This window comes from Phaseolus vulgaris, chromosome 9, assembly GCF_000499845.2.
Source record: "Phaseolus vulgaris cultivar G19833 chromosome 9, P. vulgaris v2.0, whole genome shotgun sequence".
NCBI lineage: Eukaryota > Viridiplantae > Streptophyta > Magnoliopsida > Fabales > Fabaceae > Phaseolus > Phaseolus vulgaris.
The window spans coordinates 4,256,132-4,270,673 of NC_023751.2; the positions used below are offsets into that span (position 1 = coordinate 4,256,132).

The 14,542-nt window shown below is 38.2% G+C and overlaps 2 protein-coding genes across 14 annotated transcripts; both read right to left on the minus strand.

Moving 5' to 3' along the window:
• Positions 1-485: 485 nt before the first annotated feature.
• On the minus strand, positions 486-1,058 carry LOC137822118 (uncharacterized). The gene has a single exon (XM_068627020.1). It carries the CDS (start codon positions 1,056-1,058, stop codon positions 486-488), a length of 573 nt encoding a protein of 190 aa, XP_068483121.1.
• Positions 1,059-3,030: 1,972 nt separating this feature from the next.
• LOC137821607 (serine/threonine-protein kinase STY46-like) lies at positions 3,031-10,724 on the minus strand. 13 transcript variants are annotated; one of them, XR_011082846.1, is made up of 18 exons: positions 10,450-10,544; positions 10,158-10,353; positions 9,913-10,033; positions 8,555-8,661; positions 8,333-8,452; positions 7,359-7,413; positions 7,006-7,116; positions 6,849-6,899; positions 6,477-6,661; positions 6,295-6,402; positions 5,701-5,774; positions 5,430-5,605; positions 4,885-4,980; positions 4,742-4,813; positions 4,334-4,414; positions 3,652-3,705; positions 3,386-3,520; positions 3,031-3,279 (listed from the first exon to the last, which is right to left on the minus strand). XR_011082846.1 is itself a non-coding variant. In XM_068626286.1 (17 exons), exons 1-17 carry the CDS (start codon positions 10,549-10,551, stop codon positions 3,256-3,258), a joined length of 1,680 nt encoding a protein of 559 aa, XP_068482387.1. In that variant the 5' UTR covers positions 10,552-10,724; the 3' UTR covers positions 3,031-3,255. The 13 variants fall into 13 exon arrangements, 7 of the variants coding, with proteins under 7 accessions (XP_068482387.1, XP_068482385.1, XP_068482386.1 ...); XR_011082847.1 differs by having other exon boundaries at positions 3,652-3,745; XR_011082849.1 differs by having other exon boundaries at positions 6,477-6,619; positions 10,450-10,538.
• Positions 10,725-14,542: the final 3,818 nt, after the last annotated feature.

Below are 14,542 nucleotides of genomic sequence, written 5' to 3' on the forward strand. Positions count from 1 at the left end.
CGGAGAGGATCGTCCCTCCTAGGTTGTCGGTCGTCTCTGTGATCTCGATCATTTCAGTCGCGTTGGGGTGACCTTGTTCGCCTAGGGGGATACGCCCAGCGGGGTGGGTCTCGGTCGTTCCTGACGAATCGGCGGAGGTGCCCAGCCTGGATAAGTTCCTCAATTTTATCCTTCAGAGCCTAACACTCCTCGGTCGAGTGCCCGCTGTTGTGATGGTACCGACACTGCATCCTTCGGTCAGCATTGTTTGGGCTGGCCACTTTCCTTGGAGGAGGGATCAACTCGGCGTTGAGAGCCTCATCCAGAATCCTTCCCCTCTCGGCCGTCAGGGGTGTGTATCTCGAGAACCGGATTAGTCGATCCCGATTGTCTCTGCGTCGGTCGTTCCTTTGACTCGGTCGGCCCTGGCGGTCTTTTTCCTCCTTGTTCTTCTCTCCACTGGCCTCGGCACGAGCCTGGTTATGGAACTCTCTGAGTTCTTCCAACTACATATACTTAGTAACTCTCTTCCTCAGCTCGTCTAGGCTGTCGGCCGGCTGCATGCACAGGTTGTCAGCAAAGGGCCCTGGACGTAGGGTTGTCAACATGTGATGCATGGCAACGTCCGAGCTTAGATTCCGGATGTTCATTGCCACCTTGTTGAACCTATCAACAAAGGTTCTCTGGGACTCTCCCTTCTCCTGAAGGATGCCCACCAGGGCGATGGAAGTCAGGTGGTGCGACCGGCTGGTGGCGAACCGGGTCTCAAACTTCGTCACGAGGGTTGCAAAGTTGTCAATGGAGTTGGGTGAGAGCTTGGTAAACCAACTAAGGGTTGCTCCCTTGGGAAACACTCGGCACAAAACTGCATCGTCCGAGGTGTAGAGACTCATATGGGTGGTGTAAGCGTCCATATGCTCATCGGTATCGGTCGATCCGTCATATCGGTCTCGGTTGAAACCCTTCCACTTGTCAGGCAGTGGAACTCCAATAATGGTGTTGGTAAAAGGATGTCGACGGGTCGAGTCCGCCGTCACGGTTGTCCGGGCGGACCTGACCAGGCATGACTCGTCGTCCATCTCGGTCTCCCAGGGAGGGAGTCTGTCTCTCGTCCCCTAGGTCCGACCTGGGTTGGGGGGGAGAGGTGTAGGACCTGCCGACAACATTGGTCGACACAGCAGAAGGTCCTCCCTCCCCCAGCTTATTTTTCATCTCTTCGTTCTCCCTGTGAAAAACATGCAACTCCTGCTCGTTCTTCTGAGCAGTCTCCTCGACCTTTCTCTTTATCTCGGTCATCTCTCTTTGGAGAGACAGCAACAACATCGTTTGGTCGGCTTCAGTCATTCTCTCCATACTTCTGGTTGAGACCATCTACTTTGTTTCTTCAGCTAGTTTCTCTCGCCTCCACGGTGGGCGCCAATTGTTCCTGCTAGGGAGATGGGACCTAGAGAACTATTGAAGTCTTCGTCTTCCTCCTTCAGTCGGGCAGCTTGCTAGGGTTTCACTGGAATCCTTCTCACCTTCGTGTTTCTCTTTCGGCTTTCAGTCTCGAATGGACACCGAATGGGGGGGGTACCTGCAGAAGGCACTCCGACGCTCAAGTCAGTAATGTGAGTGATCGATATTCGGGTAGGTGCACAATAATAAATGACGTACCTTTTTCCTTGGAATGTGTGCTATTTATATTATTTTAATGGGCTTACCTCATTGGGCCTTATTAGTGGAATGGATCACACTTAGGGTTGCATTACCTAATCCTTAATGATGGCTTAACTTCACTAACCTTGGTTTGAGCCTTTATGGTTATACGTGTCGGTCGGCCTGGCCGTGCGTGGTGTGTCGGTCGGTCGGCCAGAGAGACAAACACACTAGCGTGTGTCTCGGTCATCTCGGGCAGAGAGACCGAAACACGTCATGATGTCGGTCGGCCATACCGATAAAAAAAATAATACTTTTTTTTTTTCAATTCAGATTAATTTTTTTATTATAGATGTGACTGACTTTCTTTTTTTTTTTCCTTGTATGTTCTTTGATTGAAATTTAGCTATTAAACAAAGACAATATGTATATATAAACAACAAAATAAATCAATGTAGTTAAGTAAAAAAAAACAATGTGGGGAGGTACCTGCGGAAGGCACTCCGACGCTCAAGTCAGTAATGTGAGTGATCGATATTCGGGTAGGTGTACAATAATAAATGGCGTACCTTTCTCCTTGGAATGTGTGCTATTTATATTATTTTAATGGGCTTACCTCATTGGGCCTGATTAGTGAAATGGATCACACTTAGGGTTGCATTACCTAATCCTTAATGATGGCTTAACTTCACTAACCTTGGTTTGAGCCTTTAATGGTTATACGTGTCGGTCGGCCTGGCCGTGCGTGGTGTGTCGGTCGGTTGGCCAGAGAGACAGACACACCAGTGTGTGTCTCGGTCATCTCGGGCAGAGAGACCGAAACACGTCATGATGTCGGTCGGTCATACCGATAAAAAAAATAATACTTTTTTTTCAATTCATATTAATTTTTTTTATTATAGATGTGACTGACTTTTTTTTTCTTGTATGTTCTTTTATTGAAATTTAGCTATTAGACAAAGACAATATGTATATATAAACAACAGAAAGGCTTAAAACTATAGAAACATTGATTTCTCTTGTTAAATTTTTGCAGAAATCAATGTTTCTATAGTTATTACCCATTCACTTAAAACGAGTGCATACACTACTTTCATATGCTATTTTTTCTTCCTCTTTCATGCAAATATGCAATCTATAGTGTTACTCCTGTATTGTTTTTGTTCAAATTATAAATTATAAATCAAATATAGAAAATAATATATAAAATTAAAATTTAATTCATTAAAATAAAATAATATAATAAAAAATTCAGACACGCCCGTGTTTCCTAAGTTAAAAGAATGAGGATTTTGCTCGTACACCAAAGAAAGAAAGAAAAAATTGTATTCTTTTCTCCCTCATTCTTTTTCTGGAATATTTTATATACATATTATAATTATAAATTGTTAATATAATTTAGAATCATGATAATTTACAACTAAATTCCAGTTTTTATTTTTTGCCTAACAGCTCACATGTGGATCGTCTTCATATCATTCATGAGAAATAGATACTCATACAAGTTTTAATATACATCTAGCCAAAGACTAATAAACTTCACAATCCAATCACGAACATTTACTTTAAATTGAGAAATCACACATGTCATTGTTTACATACGGTGAGTTTTGTGAATATAATTTTCATGCATTTCCCCTAGCCTTCATATTCCCCCGTGACCTGTTCAGGAATCATGTAAGTATGAGCGAAGAAAAAGTAGTGGTGTAGAGGCTTCGATTTTTCTTTTGAATCTAACACTAAATTTTCAAGACTCCCCTCAACATACCGTCTTGGTCACACGTAGCAGAAATTCAAGAATTTCTGAGAAATTGGGTCTGAGAGATGAATCGTGGTGCCAACACCAGTCAAGCAATTCCACTAACTTTGAATGAGTATGGCTTGGAATTTTAGGCCTTAAACCCTGCAATTCATATATACAAAGCTTACTCAATTTCACAACATGTTGTGGCTTGGTAGCTTAAGATACTATAGATAGAACTTTCAAGTTAGTGTCCACTGATACTGCATATGTAACTTGTAGTCAAGGAGTACCTTCTGGATCACTCCTACTGCTGCTTGCAATGGGGACAAGTGCTCATAAGGAAGCTGTCGTTTAGTCATAAGACATAGGCCAAAGATGTGAATTCTGAGCAACCAAAGTAATACTGATAAAACAATGTCTAAAGTATACCTACTAACTCTTTTGTTATCAATTTCTGATAAATACTTTGTTACTCACTTTTGCTCTACTCTATGCCAAGTTGTACACTATCAGTTAACCCCTATACGACTTAAAATGGCTAGAAATTTCTACCAAGTACTTTTTCAGTTAACAGGAAATAATCCAGATTGCAGAATTGAGTTTATATACTTGTATTAGAAGAGTGCACTAAGTGTTGAGGGTGACTGTTATTTCTAACTTCTAAACGTTGATTTACTAATGTTGAAAGATGGTTTTGATTATTTGACCACAATTATGATTAAAGCTATTGAGTGTGTGAATAAAATTATCAGTAACTTGTTGAAAAGATCAAAAGTCATGCATTTCGATTAGTAATTCTATTAGTCCCGTCCCAATTGAAAACGATAGAGCGTTGCCAGTACAAAAAGGTTAATATAAGTTACAGAGTAGAGAGAGTAAATAAGTTTTCAATTGGAAACAAGAAGGGGACTGTTTAATTTTTGGTTCTATGAATATCAAACAAGAGAAAGTAAAAGAGGGGGAAAAGGCTACCTTTCCTGTGAGAAGTTCCCAAAGAACAATGGCAAAGCTAAAGACATCGGCTTTGTGATCATATGGTCTATGTTCAATAACCTTCCATATGTCAAGGGAATCACAAGTTTAATCATAATCATAATCATAATCAATACAGTGAGCAGTAAAAAGCAAGAAATACCAATAGTTTTTCAGTTGTCTTACATAACCAATTAAAACCTCCATAATAAAAACCAGAGTGCCTACCATTGTATTTTATTGGAGGTTGTTACATTTTTCTTTTCTTTTGGATGAGAATTTTACAATAATGGGAGACAAAATACTTATTATCCATCGCAAAGCGCTTAGGCAACCAAAAGCAGTATTGAAACCATGTCAGCATTAAGTACTGTTCATCAGAAAAAAAAAACATCATTCTCTTCCAACCTGTCTAGATTCATTCATCTTATTACATCAAAAACTGCTGCCTATTGTGTCCTTAAACAGCCCCATCCATGCCTGTAAGTTATACAATTAATAAATTTAAAGTGATCAACCCTATATGGCAATACTCATAAATATACACAGACCTCTGGAGCCATCCACCGATAAGTTCCTGTTTCTGCAGTCATTATGCCAGACTGATTGTGCACTCTAGCCACACCAAAATCAGCAACCTTAACTACCTGTTGGAAAAGATATTAAAAATAAGACACAAAGGCATGAATTCCCCCAAGCCATAAGATCAGTATACCTAAACTTTGTAAAGTGATATTGCGTAAAGATGCAAACACATGTAGAATAGAAAAATGTTGAAAAGAACTTCAGAAAAACAAAACATTATATGAAAATATAAAGACTCTATCAAGGCATTGCAATGGTTGGTCGATCATTTGTTAAAAGAAGTTATATTCATTCCAAAATACTAAGCAAATGTATTTTGATTTCTTCATCTGCCAAGGTTGACTCAATTAAATTTATATATTTTAATTGATTTGTGAAACCATTCACTTTATTTACAATATATAATAAGACGGAAGACATCCAATATTATAGTAAAGTCAATAAGTTGACAGCACTTACAAAGAAGTTATAAGCCAATAAAGTCAAAAGTAAATGTACAGTGTAAACTAACCCCATTCTCATCTATCAAAAGATTAGACGCTTTAAGGTCCCGATGTATGATATTATTCTGATGCAGATATTTCATTCCTTCGGAAACATCAATGGCCACTTTGAGTAAAGATGGAAGAGTAAGGGCTGTCTTCTGTTTATGCAAAAAGTCGAACATACTTCCACCAGGCATGTATTCTGTGAAAAAAATATGCATTGAAATTCACAATATGTTTTTCCCATTACATTGACCTTTCAATCAATGAGAAAAGAGTAACAAGAACCAGTTTTACCTGTGACCAGGTACAGGTTTGGGGGTTTTGTACAAGCGCCAACAAATTTAACAACATTTCTGTGCTGAATTTTACTGCAAGAATTAAATTTATAAAAGTCATGAATTGGTACACAGACTTTAACTCAAGGAGATGATGACTTATATTGCACATAATAACAATGACAACAACAATCAAGCATTTTAAAGAGATGAGATGAAGTGTTGAATTGACTGTTAACTACCTAAAACAACCCTCATCTAATCACCTTATATCGATGCTTGAGACAGACTATGTAAAGAATTGCAACAAAGCACAGCATAGGCAGGTTTTCTACTTCATAGAAATAAAAGACTAGAAATATTTCCTTTCTCTTTCTCACTCTACAACTTCTGCATAGAAGCATTTGGACTATATTTAATATGGACCTTAATCATCTGAGCATGTAATTTAGGAAAAGAACCAGTAAGATATTTCGTTATTTTATTTATCTGATTGAATGGTTAGACAAGTCTTTATTTCCTGCTTACAATCATCTTGATTAAATATTAATGTAAATTCGGAGAAAAGGCTCAGTGGCAGGGGAGATGAGAGGAGGTTTTTGATAGAACGAACCTTAGGATATACACTTCCTGAGCAAACTCCCTTTGTATATTTTCATTCAGATTATCGTGCTTTAGAACCTTGATAGCTACATCTTGATTGCAGAATGTACCTTTATACCTGTTTCAACTAACCAGTTACTCAAATGTACTGATCCACAAACAAATCAAGAAGAAGAAATGATAATAACTTACAAATCACTGAAAGGTCCAGATGCAATTTTATTTTCATATCTCATACACCCGGCATCAATTCTCCAGATAAAGTTCATCCTGGTCTGCTCTTGCTTTGCAGTAGTACTAGTAGGAATACTCCCATTTTCTTTCAATTGATGTTGCTTCCGGAATTTTTCCACCAAAAATAACAACTTATAAATGAACTATGCAAGCAAAACTTATTTTGTTAAGCTAAATATTAGTCAAGAACGTTAAAAATTCTACCACTGTTACCATAAACTATATATGAAATTTTGGGGTAACAACTGATCATTTTTCTTAATACGCAGAAGGGTTTTTTCAGACATATAAAGTAAATATGTAACGATAAGTGACATCTAGAGGGCCTACCTGGAGTTTCTGAATTTTCTTTGCTAGTTCATGTTTTAACTTCTCCGTCTCCTATAAATTTCAAACATGGACATATGTCATGTAAACTTGTTGATTTTCCTATAGACAGAATTCAATGAACTATTGTACTTCAATCTGCAAAATAATAGGGAAATACCTCAATTGGCCAACCACCAACAACAAAAACATCCAATGAATAACCGTCTATTGTCGAAAAAGCATGTGCTTCTAGAATGTCCAACCCAGTCTCAGAAAGTAAGGAAGTCAACTGTAGTTCAACAGAAAGGCTTAAAACTATAGAAACATTGATTTCTGCAAAAATTTAACAAGAGAAATGGAAACTGAGGCTGCATATTGGTTCATCTCTACATTTGATTTTATCAGAAAGTAAGGAAGTCAACTGTAGTTCAACACAAAGGCTTAAAACTATAGAAACATTGATTTCTGCAAGTTTACAAAAGAAATTACTCATTCACATTTTACACATTTTACAATAATAAGATTAATTACCTGACTCAGGAGTTTTGGCTTGTCATTTGTTGAAATTGTGATTTCATGCATAGGCCTGCGTATAGCAGAATGAAAAGTGATAGCAAGGAACAGAAGTTTGAAGCCGGAAAAAAAATGAAAATTTTAAAAAATATTAATTATTAATGCTTGTTATAAGCATGAGCATAATTAAAATACATTTGTGCAAGCTTTTTAATAAGTCACGACTCTTTTAATTGATCAATGTATTTATGGTTGTATGACCTAATTTATTTATCTTGAAAAAAATGTATCGCTAAACAAATATCACCTTGATTATTGATACGAGGAAATGGTGAAAAAGAAAATGTATTATTTTAATCTTAAATGCTTTTATACAGTCAACGAACTGAAATTTATAATAAATATAATTTTTCAGATAGTAATCATAAATCTAAAGGGTTGCCTTTGTTGGAGATCTCACTTCGATAGAGATTAGAGCCTTTCATAATATATAAGTAGGTGCAAATCTCAACCTCATGAACCGGTTTTATGGGGTTAAGTTAGACTTAAAGTCCACTTCGTAACATTGTATCAGAGTCATTTCGAACCTATCCTAGCGAGTATTTGTTGGATTTATCAGACCACCCGCTATCGGGCCGTTATCGGATCACCCATAACATATATTTTCATGCACGAGTTGATAGCCTCGGCGTGAGGGGTGTGTTGGAGATCTCACTTCGACTAGAGATTAGAACCTTTCATAGTATATAAGTGGCTGCAAACCTCAACCTCAACCTCATAAGCCGATTTTATGGGATTGAGTTAGGCTTAAAGTTCACTTCGTAACAGATTTACTGGATTGAAAACTCTTTTAAACTATCATTACATACATTATATATTCTATTTAAATTGAAGAAAAAATCCTAGTATTAAAAAGAAAAGGAAATTTAAAGAAATAAACACTAGATTTGGAGGAAAAGGTACTGATAAATAGATTATAGGTGAACTTTTACCGAGCATAATGTGCATAAAAATTCAAATAGTTATCCCTGTCTCGGACTGGCAAGAACTGGGCGTGGCCAAGTGCATGTTCCACATTAGATGACGAAGCGAAGGCTGGTGGAGGATGGAAGCTAAGAAAGCATGAACAACAAAGAGTTTATAATGCAACTTCAAAAGTAGGTGATGAATTCAATATAGTGTTAAAAAAACAATAAATAATGACACAATCATGCCTCGTGTTGCCTTGAATACCAGAATCTTCAGGACAAACTTTACTTTGTGAATTTGAAAGAAGGGATTTACTAGAACCACCAGCAGAAGAAGCAGAAGAGGAACGAACCTGCATAAAACATATATTGTCAAAGTAGAGCAAAATCAACCACAAGCAAAGTTTCAAGTGCCTTAGATTGATGTTCTACGTACTACTGAATTCAGAACATAATAATTTGTAATGTATAAATATTTGAGAAACAACCTTACATCTTGTTAAAATTTTAAATTTATTTAATCATATACCATCATATGCGATAAAATTTATTAATTTTATAATAATTACTTTAAAATTATATTAATAATTTTTTTTATTAATTTAAATGTAACACAAATATATCTTATTAGATGACAATGTAAGAAGAAAAAAAAAATTACACACTATATAGCTGTTAAACTTGTATATTTTTTATTATTTATTATTAAGCTGAGATTGTTTTCCAAAATAACTATTTTTGAAGTGAAACGTATTATTGTTAAAAGGAGATACGAAATTGATAATTTTAATGAAAAATCAAGTATTAGTATTTTTACTAAGTAATATTTTTAATTAGATCATTAAATTATATTTTTAATTATTGAACTTTAAATTGTCTGTCATGGAAAAAATATAATCTTCGATAAAGTTTTAAAAATAATTTGTTTATATTTTTGAAGTGACTACGTTTTGAAGGAATTTTATTAATTTGGTGTAGTTTTATCTTTTAAATATTAAAATAGATAAAATAAATTAAAAATTATTAAAATAGATAAATCTACGACTTGAGTTTAAATATACTAAGATATCACGAATGAAATCGTCTCTTTTGATACGATTTAACATTTCAATAATTTTTTAATAAATTTTATCTATTTTAATAATTAAAAAATAAAATTTAATCAAATTGATAAAATTCCTCATTTGAAAGCTATGGTGAAGAGAAAGAAAAGGAGAGAAAAACCATAAACACTAAACATATTATATACTAGTTTTAAAAATTTAAAAGAGTCCTAGTTAATAATTAAAGGGAGTGTTGGCTATTAGTAAATAATAAAGTGAAAAATGACATAATATAAAATAGATTTCCATTTATATATTTAGGTAATTTCTTTGTAGAAAAGGAAGCGTGACGTTGGTTCCTTCGGCAACAATGTCGCCTAATGCCAACATAGTGCGTCATACATAAGCATATTCTACATACTATAGTGATTGGAATTCAAGGAAAATTGACTCATGAAGGCGACAAGAAACATTAGAACCCAAAACTTATTCTGGTAGTGAAAAAAAAAGTGCGTTTGGTGGCCATTATGTTGTTGTTTTTATTAGTTTGGGGAGAATGACCTGTACAAGACGAACTTCAACTGCAGGTTTGGTTGCTGTAGTTGGGCCTCCTGCAATGTCCAGTAACCTCTTATGCATCAAAACTTCTTCTGCCCTCTCCACATTCATGTCCAACGCATATCTAACATAACATATTACTTCAATTCACAAATTAACAACCCCATCAATAACGACCAGCAAGACGAATACAACGTATGAACAATCAAACAGTAAAAGATGGTAAGAAAAATAAAGATTTGGTGTGCCTGGCGGGGAGGCGATAGAAGTGCGTCCAAAGATCGTCCTCAAAACCAGGAAGCACAGCCTCTGGGACATTCAATTCCTTGAGTCTACACAAAACCTCGTTATAAACTCCAACCTTCTGTCTCTGTTTTGGACATCGATGATTCCATCCAGAATTTAAAATTCCTCTGTTGCAACTCTCTGTGTCTCCCATGTTTACTGAATCCTAGTCAACAACCAAGTACAATAATCGTTAATATAGTAATATCATAACATGACACGAACAAGAACAAGAACAAGCGAAGTTTGAAGGACATGAAAAGCTCTCTGCATCGTGTCGGGAAATTAATGGAAGTAGAGTTTTATATAACAGTAATGAAGGGGAGTAATGCGCACCGGTAGCTTGGCTAACCCCATTCGACGTGGATTGTACACAAGAATTAACCATAGAGATTAAGCAATGACGATAAACACAATAAAAATGGTTTTTTAATATATGAATTGATTAGTTAATATAAATGTTGATGGCATCACCCACCCACCAAACACTGGCGCCCCTTGTTTCTCTCGCCTCCCACATAAACTACCATAACATCACACTCATACTTACTCAGGCCCAACTAAATGTTTATTTTAGTATTTCACAGTTATTTAATTTATCTACACATCACACGTCATCGTTCTCTCAATCTTTTTTTCTTTCTTTCTTTTGTTTTTAATACAAAACATTTACTTATTATCCGATAACCTTTCGCACAATTATTCTTAACCAATATTAAGAAATAAATGCGAGAAAAAAAAAACACATAAAGAACGACCAAGCGACTAGTAGTACACACATAACTTTTATATATCCTTTTCCTTTTATGTCATTCCCGTAACAATTTTAAATGTCATTAATATACATTGTTATTAGTTATCATTGTCATTAAAATAATGCTTATTTAATTAAATGTTTCAGTTACTTAATATGAATTGACTTTTTTAAAAAAAAACGATTTTTTTTAAAAGTCATCTCTCTCTTGATTATTATTAGTAACCATGAATAGGGAGGTTAAGCGAGGTCACAGCTTAGGTAAGACGGAGTGGGACTCTTCAGACTTTTTTTTAAATTAGGTTTCAAAATAGGAGTTAGAATGAAAAATAATGTGACTAATTTATATATTATATTATTTATATTATTTGACAGGATAAATTTATAACAGTATTACCACTTAAATTATTTATTATTTATAAATTATGTTTTTTACTGGTAGGGCTCACACGACTGGGACCATGTCTCTGAATTTGATCATTATGTTGATCGACACTATAAAACCAATTACGCTTAAGCAGAATTAGTGAGACTAATCAGCAATCAAGAGTTAGGTAATACACTTCTAAACATGACTGAGTTCTCTAACTTGGTCCAATAAGAAAGGCTCATTACAACCAAATAAATAGACACAAAATCCAAGAACCAGGTACGTCATTATACAGTACTCAGAATACTGAGTGTCGAATACTAAATCTGACTTGAGCATTGGAGTGCCTTCTGCAGGTACCGTCCAAGTCTAGACTTTGTGGAGACCAAGAGGAATAAAGGAGCTTGCTTGGAGAGGAATAAGAATTCAGACCGACCGATCGAGGAGGTAGAGGAACGGCTTGAATCGTTCTCTACGTCTCGACCCCATTCGAAAACAATTGGCGCCCATCGTGGGGCCGAGAGAACTAGCGTAAAGAGGAAAGTATATGGTATCAACCCGAAGCATGGCTAGTGAAAAGATGACATTGTTAATGTCTTTACAGAGAGAGATGGTTGAGATGAAGAGAAGGAATGAGGAGATCACTCGGAAGAATGAGGATGAAATCCTAGCTCTCCAAAAGGAGAATGAAGAGATGAAAAGGAAGTTTGTAGAGGCGAGACCATCTTTGAGACACTGGTGTCCAAGTTCGAGACATAGTTTGTCACTAGCCGACCGCATCATCTACCTCCATCGCCCTGGTCAACATCCTCCAGGAGAAGGGGGAATCACTGAGGAAGTTTGTAGACAGGTTTGGTAAAGTGGCCATGAGCATCCAAAGCCTAAGCCCGGATGTAACAATGTTTATCACATGCTGACAGCCCTGCGGTCGGGACCTTTTGTTGATAGCTTATGCATGCAACTGGCTACAAGCTTGGACGAGCTTAGGCGGAGGGCCGCCAAGTTAATGTAGTTGGAGGAGTTGAGAGAGTTCAGAAATCAGGCCCAAGCGGAGGCCAATGGAGACAAGGGAAAGGACAAGAAGGAGCGCCAAAACCGATTAGCTGCTGGTCAAAGGGATAGGTGTAGAGACAACCGGGGCCACCGGTTCACAAGATACACCCCCTTAATTGCCGACAGGGGAAAGATCTTGGACGAGGTCTAAGCGCCAAGTTGATCCCTTCACCAAGGAAGGTTGCAAGCCCTGATAACATCAACCGTACTCGTAGGTGTTGGTACCACAGAAACAGTGGACATATTACCGAGGAGTGCCAGACATTGAAGGACAAGATTCAAGAACTTATCCAAGTCGGGCACCTCCGCCAGTTTGTACAAGGGAACTGAGGTGCCAAGCGGCCCCCACAAAGGGAGGAGCCAACGAGACGAAGGGTCTACTCCCCTCCGAGAGCACGAGAAGACAACCACCAACTTAAGCGTCGACCAAAGAGAGAAGACCCTCCAAGAAGGGATGAGAGAAGGGGTAACCGAGAGGTCATCAACACAATCGTTGGAGGATTCACTGTAGGAGGTAGCTCCAACAGCGCAAGAAAGAAACACCTAAGGGTGGTGCATCAGGTGAACACCATCTCCTTCTGACCGATAATGTCACCAATCACCTTTACTGACGAAGATTTCAAGGGCGTCGACCCTTCATAAGACGACCTCATGGTGATATCGGTCGGCATCGACAAGTTCATCATCATGAAGACACTAGTGGACCGGGGCAGTTTGGTAGATATTCTCTACTGAAATACCTTCAAGCAAATGAGGATAGCCAAGGAAGAGATGAAGTTGTATGACGACCATGTGGTCAACTTCTCGGGTGAAGGGATATATCGAGCTTTATACCACCTTCGGCGAAGGGAAGGCGAGCAAGACGATCAAGATTCGATATCTGATAATTGACGCCAACACCTCCTACAACATCCTTTTGGGACGACCGTCCATCAACAGATTGAGGATGATTGTCTCCACACCTCATCTAGCAATGAAGTTCTCAACGGCATCGGGAGACATTCTCACAGTGCACGTAGATCATAAACTCGCACGGGAATGTTATGCATAAAGCCTTAGGGTGGAGCGTACATGGCACGACACCGACAAAAACCAATCCCCTAGGCGTAAATCTTCTCGAGGACGGAAGTCCCCTCGAAGAGAGGTTCAGTCGACACGAAAAGAGCACACAGTCGCTCTAGTCGATTTGGATCCCCAAAAGACCGAGTCGAGGCTAGAGGCTAAGGAAGAGTTACGACGAGTTCCTTTTCTCGACGAGCAACACAACACCTGTGTAGGCACAACCATAGCAACGGCCGAGGCCGAGTTGGTGCATCAGATGTTAAAGAAGAATTTTGATCTCTTCGCCTGGATAGCATCTGATATCCAGGGGTAAGCCTGGATAGCATCTGATATCCAGGGGTAAGCCTGGATAACATCTGATATCCAGGGGTAAGCCTGGATATCATCACCTACAAGCTTTCAGTCTACAAGGAGGCGCGCCCGGTCGCGCAGAAGAAGAGAAAGCTCGGCAGGGAGAAGAGATTGGCATCGAAAGAGGAGGTCGAGAAGCTTCTATCATCCGGGTTCATACGACAGGCTCGGTACACCACTTGGTTGGCCAATGTAGTAATGGTCACCAAGCCCAATGGTAAATGGAGGATGTGTGTAGACTACACAAACCTCAACAAGGCGTGCCCGAAGGACTCGTACCCGCTTCCTAACATCGACCAGTCGGTGGATGGCGCTGCCAGCCATAAAATCCTCAGTTTCCTAGACGCTTATTCTGGCTACAACCAAATAAGAATGCATCCTAGGGACAAGGAGAAGATCACCTTCATGACAGACAGTGTGAATTACTACTATGAGGTAATGTCGTTCGGCCTGAAGAACGCTGGAGCAACCTGCCAGCGACTTATGGACAAAGTCTTTAAAGGACTCATCGGTCGAAATGTAAAGGTCTGTGTGGATGACATAGTGGTGAAGTTGGACTCATGCGAATAGCACATCAAAGACCTGGAGAAAGTCTTTGAGGCGTTAAGGCGGACAAATATGAAGCTCAATCCATAGAAATGCGCATTCGGCGTGGAAGGCGACAAGTTTTTGGGTTTCATGCTAACCCACCGAGGGATTGAAGCCAACACTGACAAATGTCAAGGAATACCCGAGATGCAAAGCCCTCAGAACGTAAA

What these genes read in the sequence shown, in the direction of transcription:
- LOC137821607 (XM_068626283.1), bottom strand. Translation starts at nt 10,582, where the DNA reads ATGGTTAATTCTTGTGTACAATCCACGTCGAATGGGGTTAGCCAAGCT. An exon ending in TTCTATCGCCTCCCCGCCAG is followed by an intron (nt 10,034 to 10,157) that starts GCACACCAAATC and finishes ATGTTATGTTAG; the next exon opens with ATATGCGTTGGACATGAATG. An exon ending in AGCCAAAACTCCTGAGTCAG is followed by an intron (nt 7,117 to 7,358) that starts GTAATTAATCTT and finishes GTTGAACTACAG; the next exon opens with TTGACTTCCTTACTTTCTGA.
- LOC137822118 (XM_068627020.1), bottom strand. Translation starts at nt 1,058, where the DNA reads ATGGACGACGAGTCATGCCTGGTCAGGTCCGCCCGGACAACCGTGACG.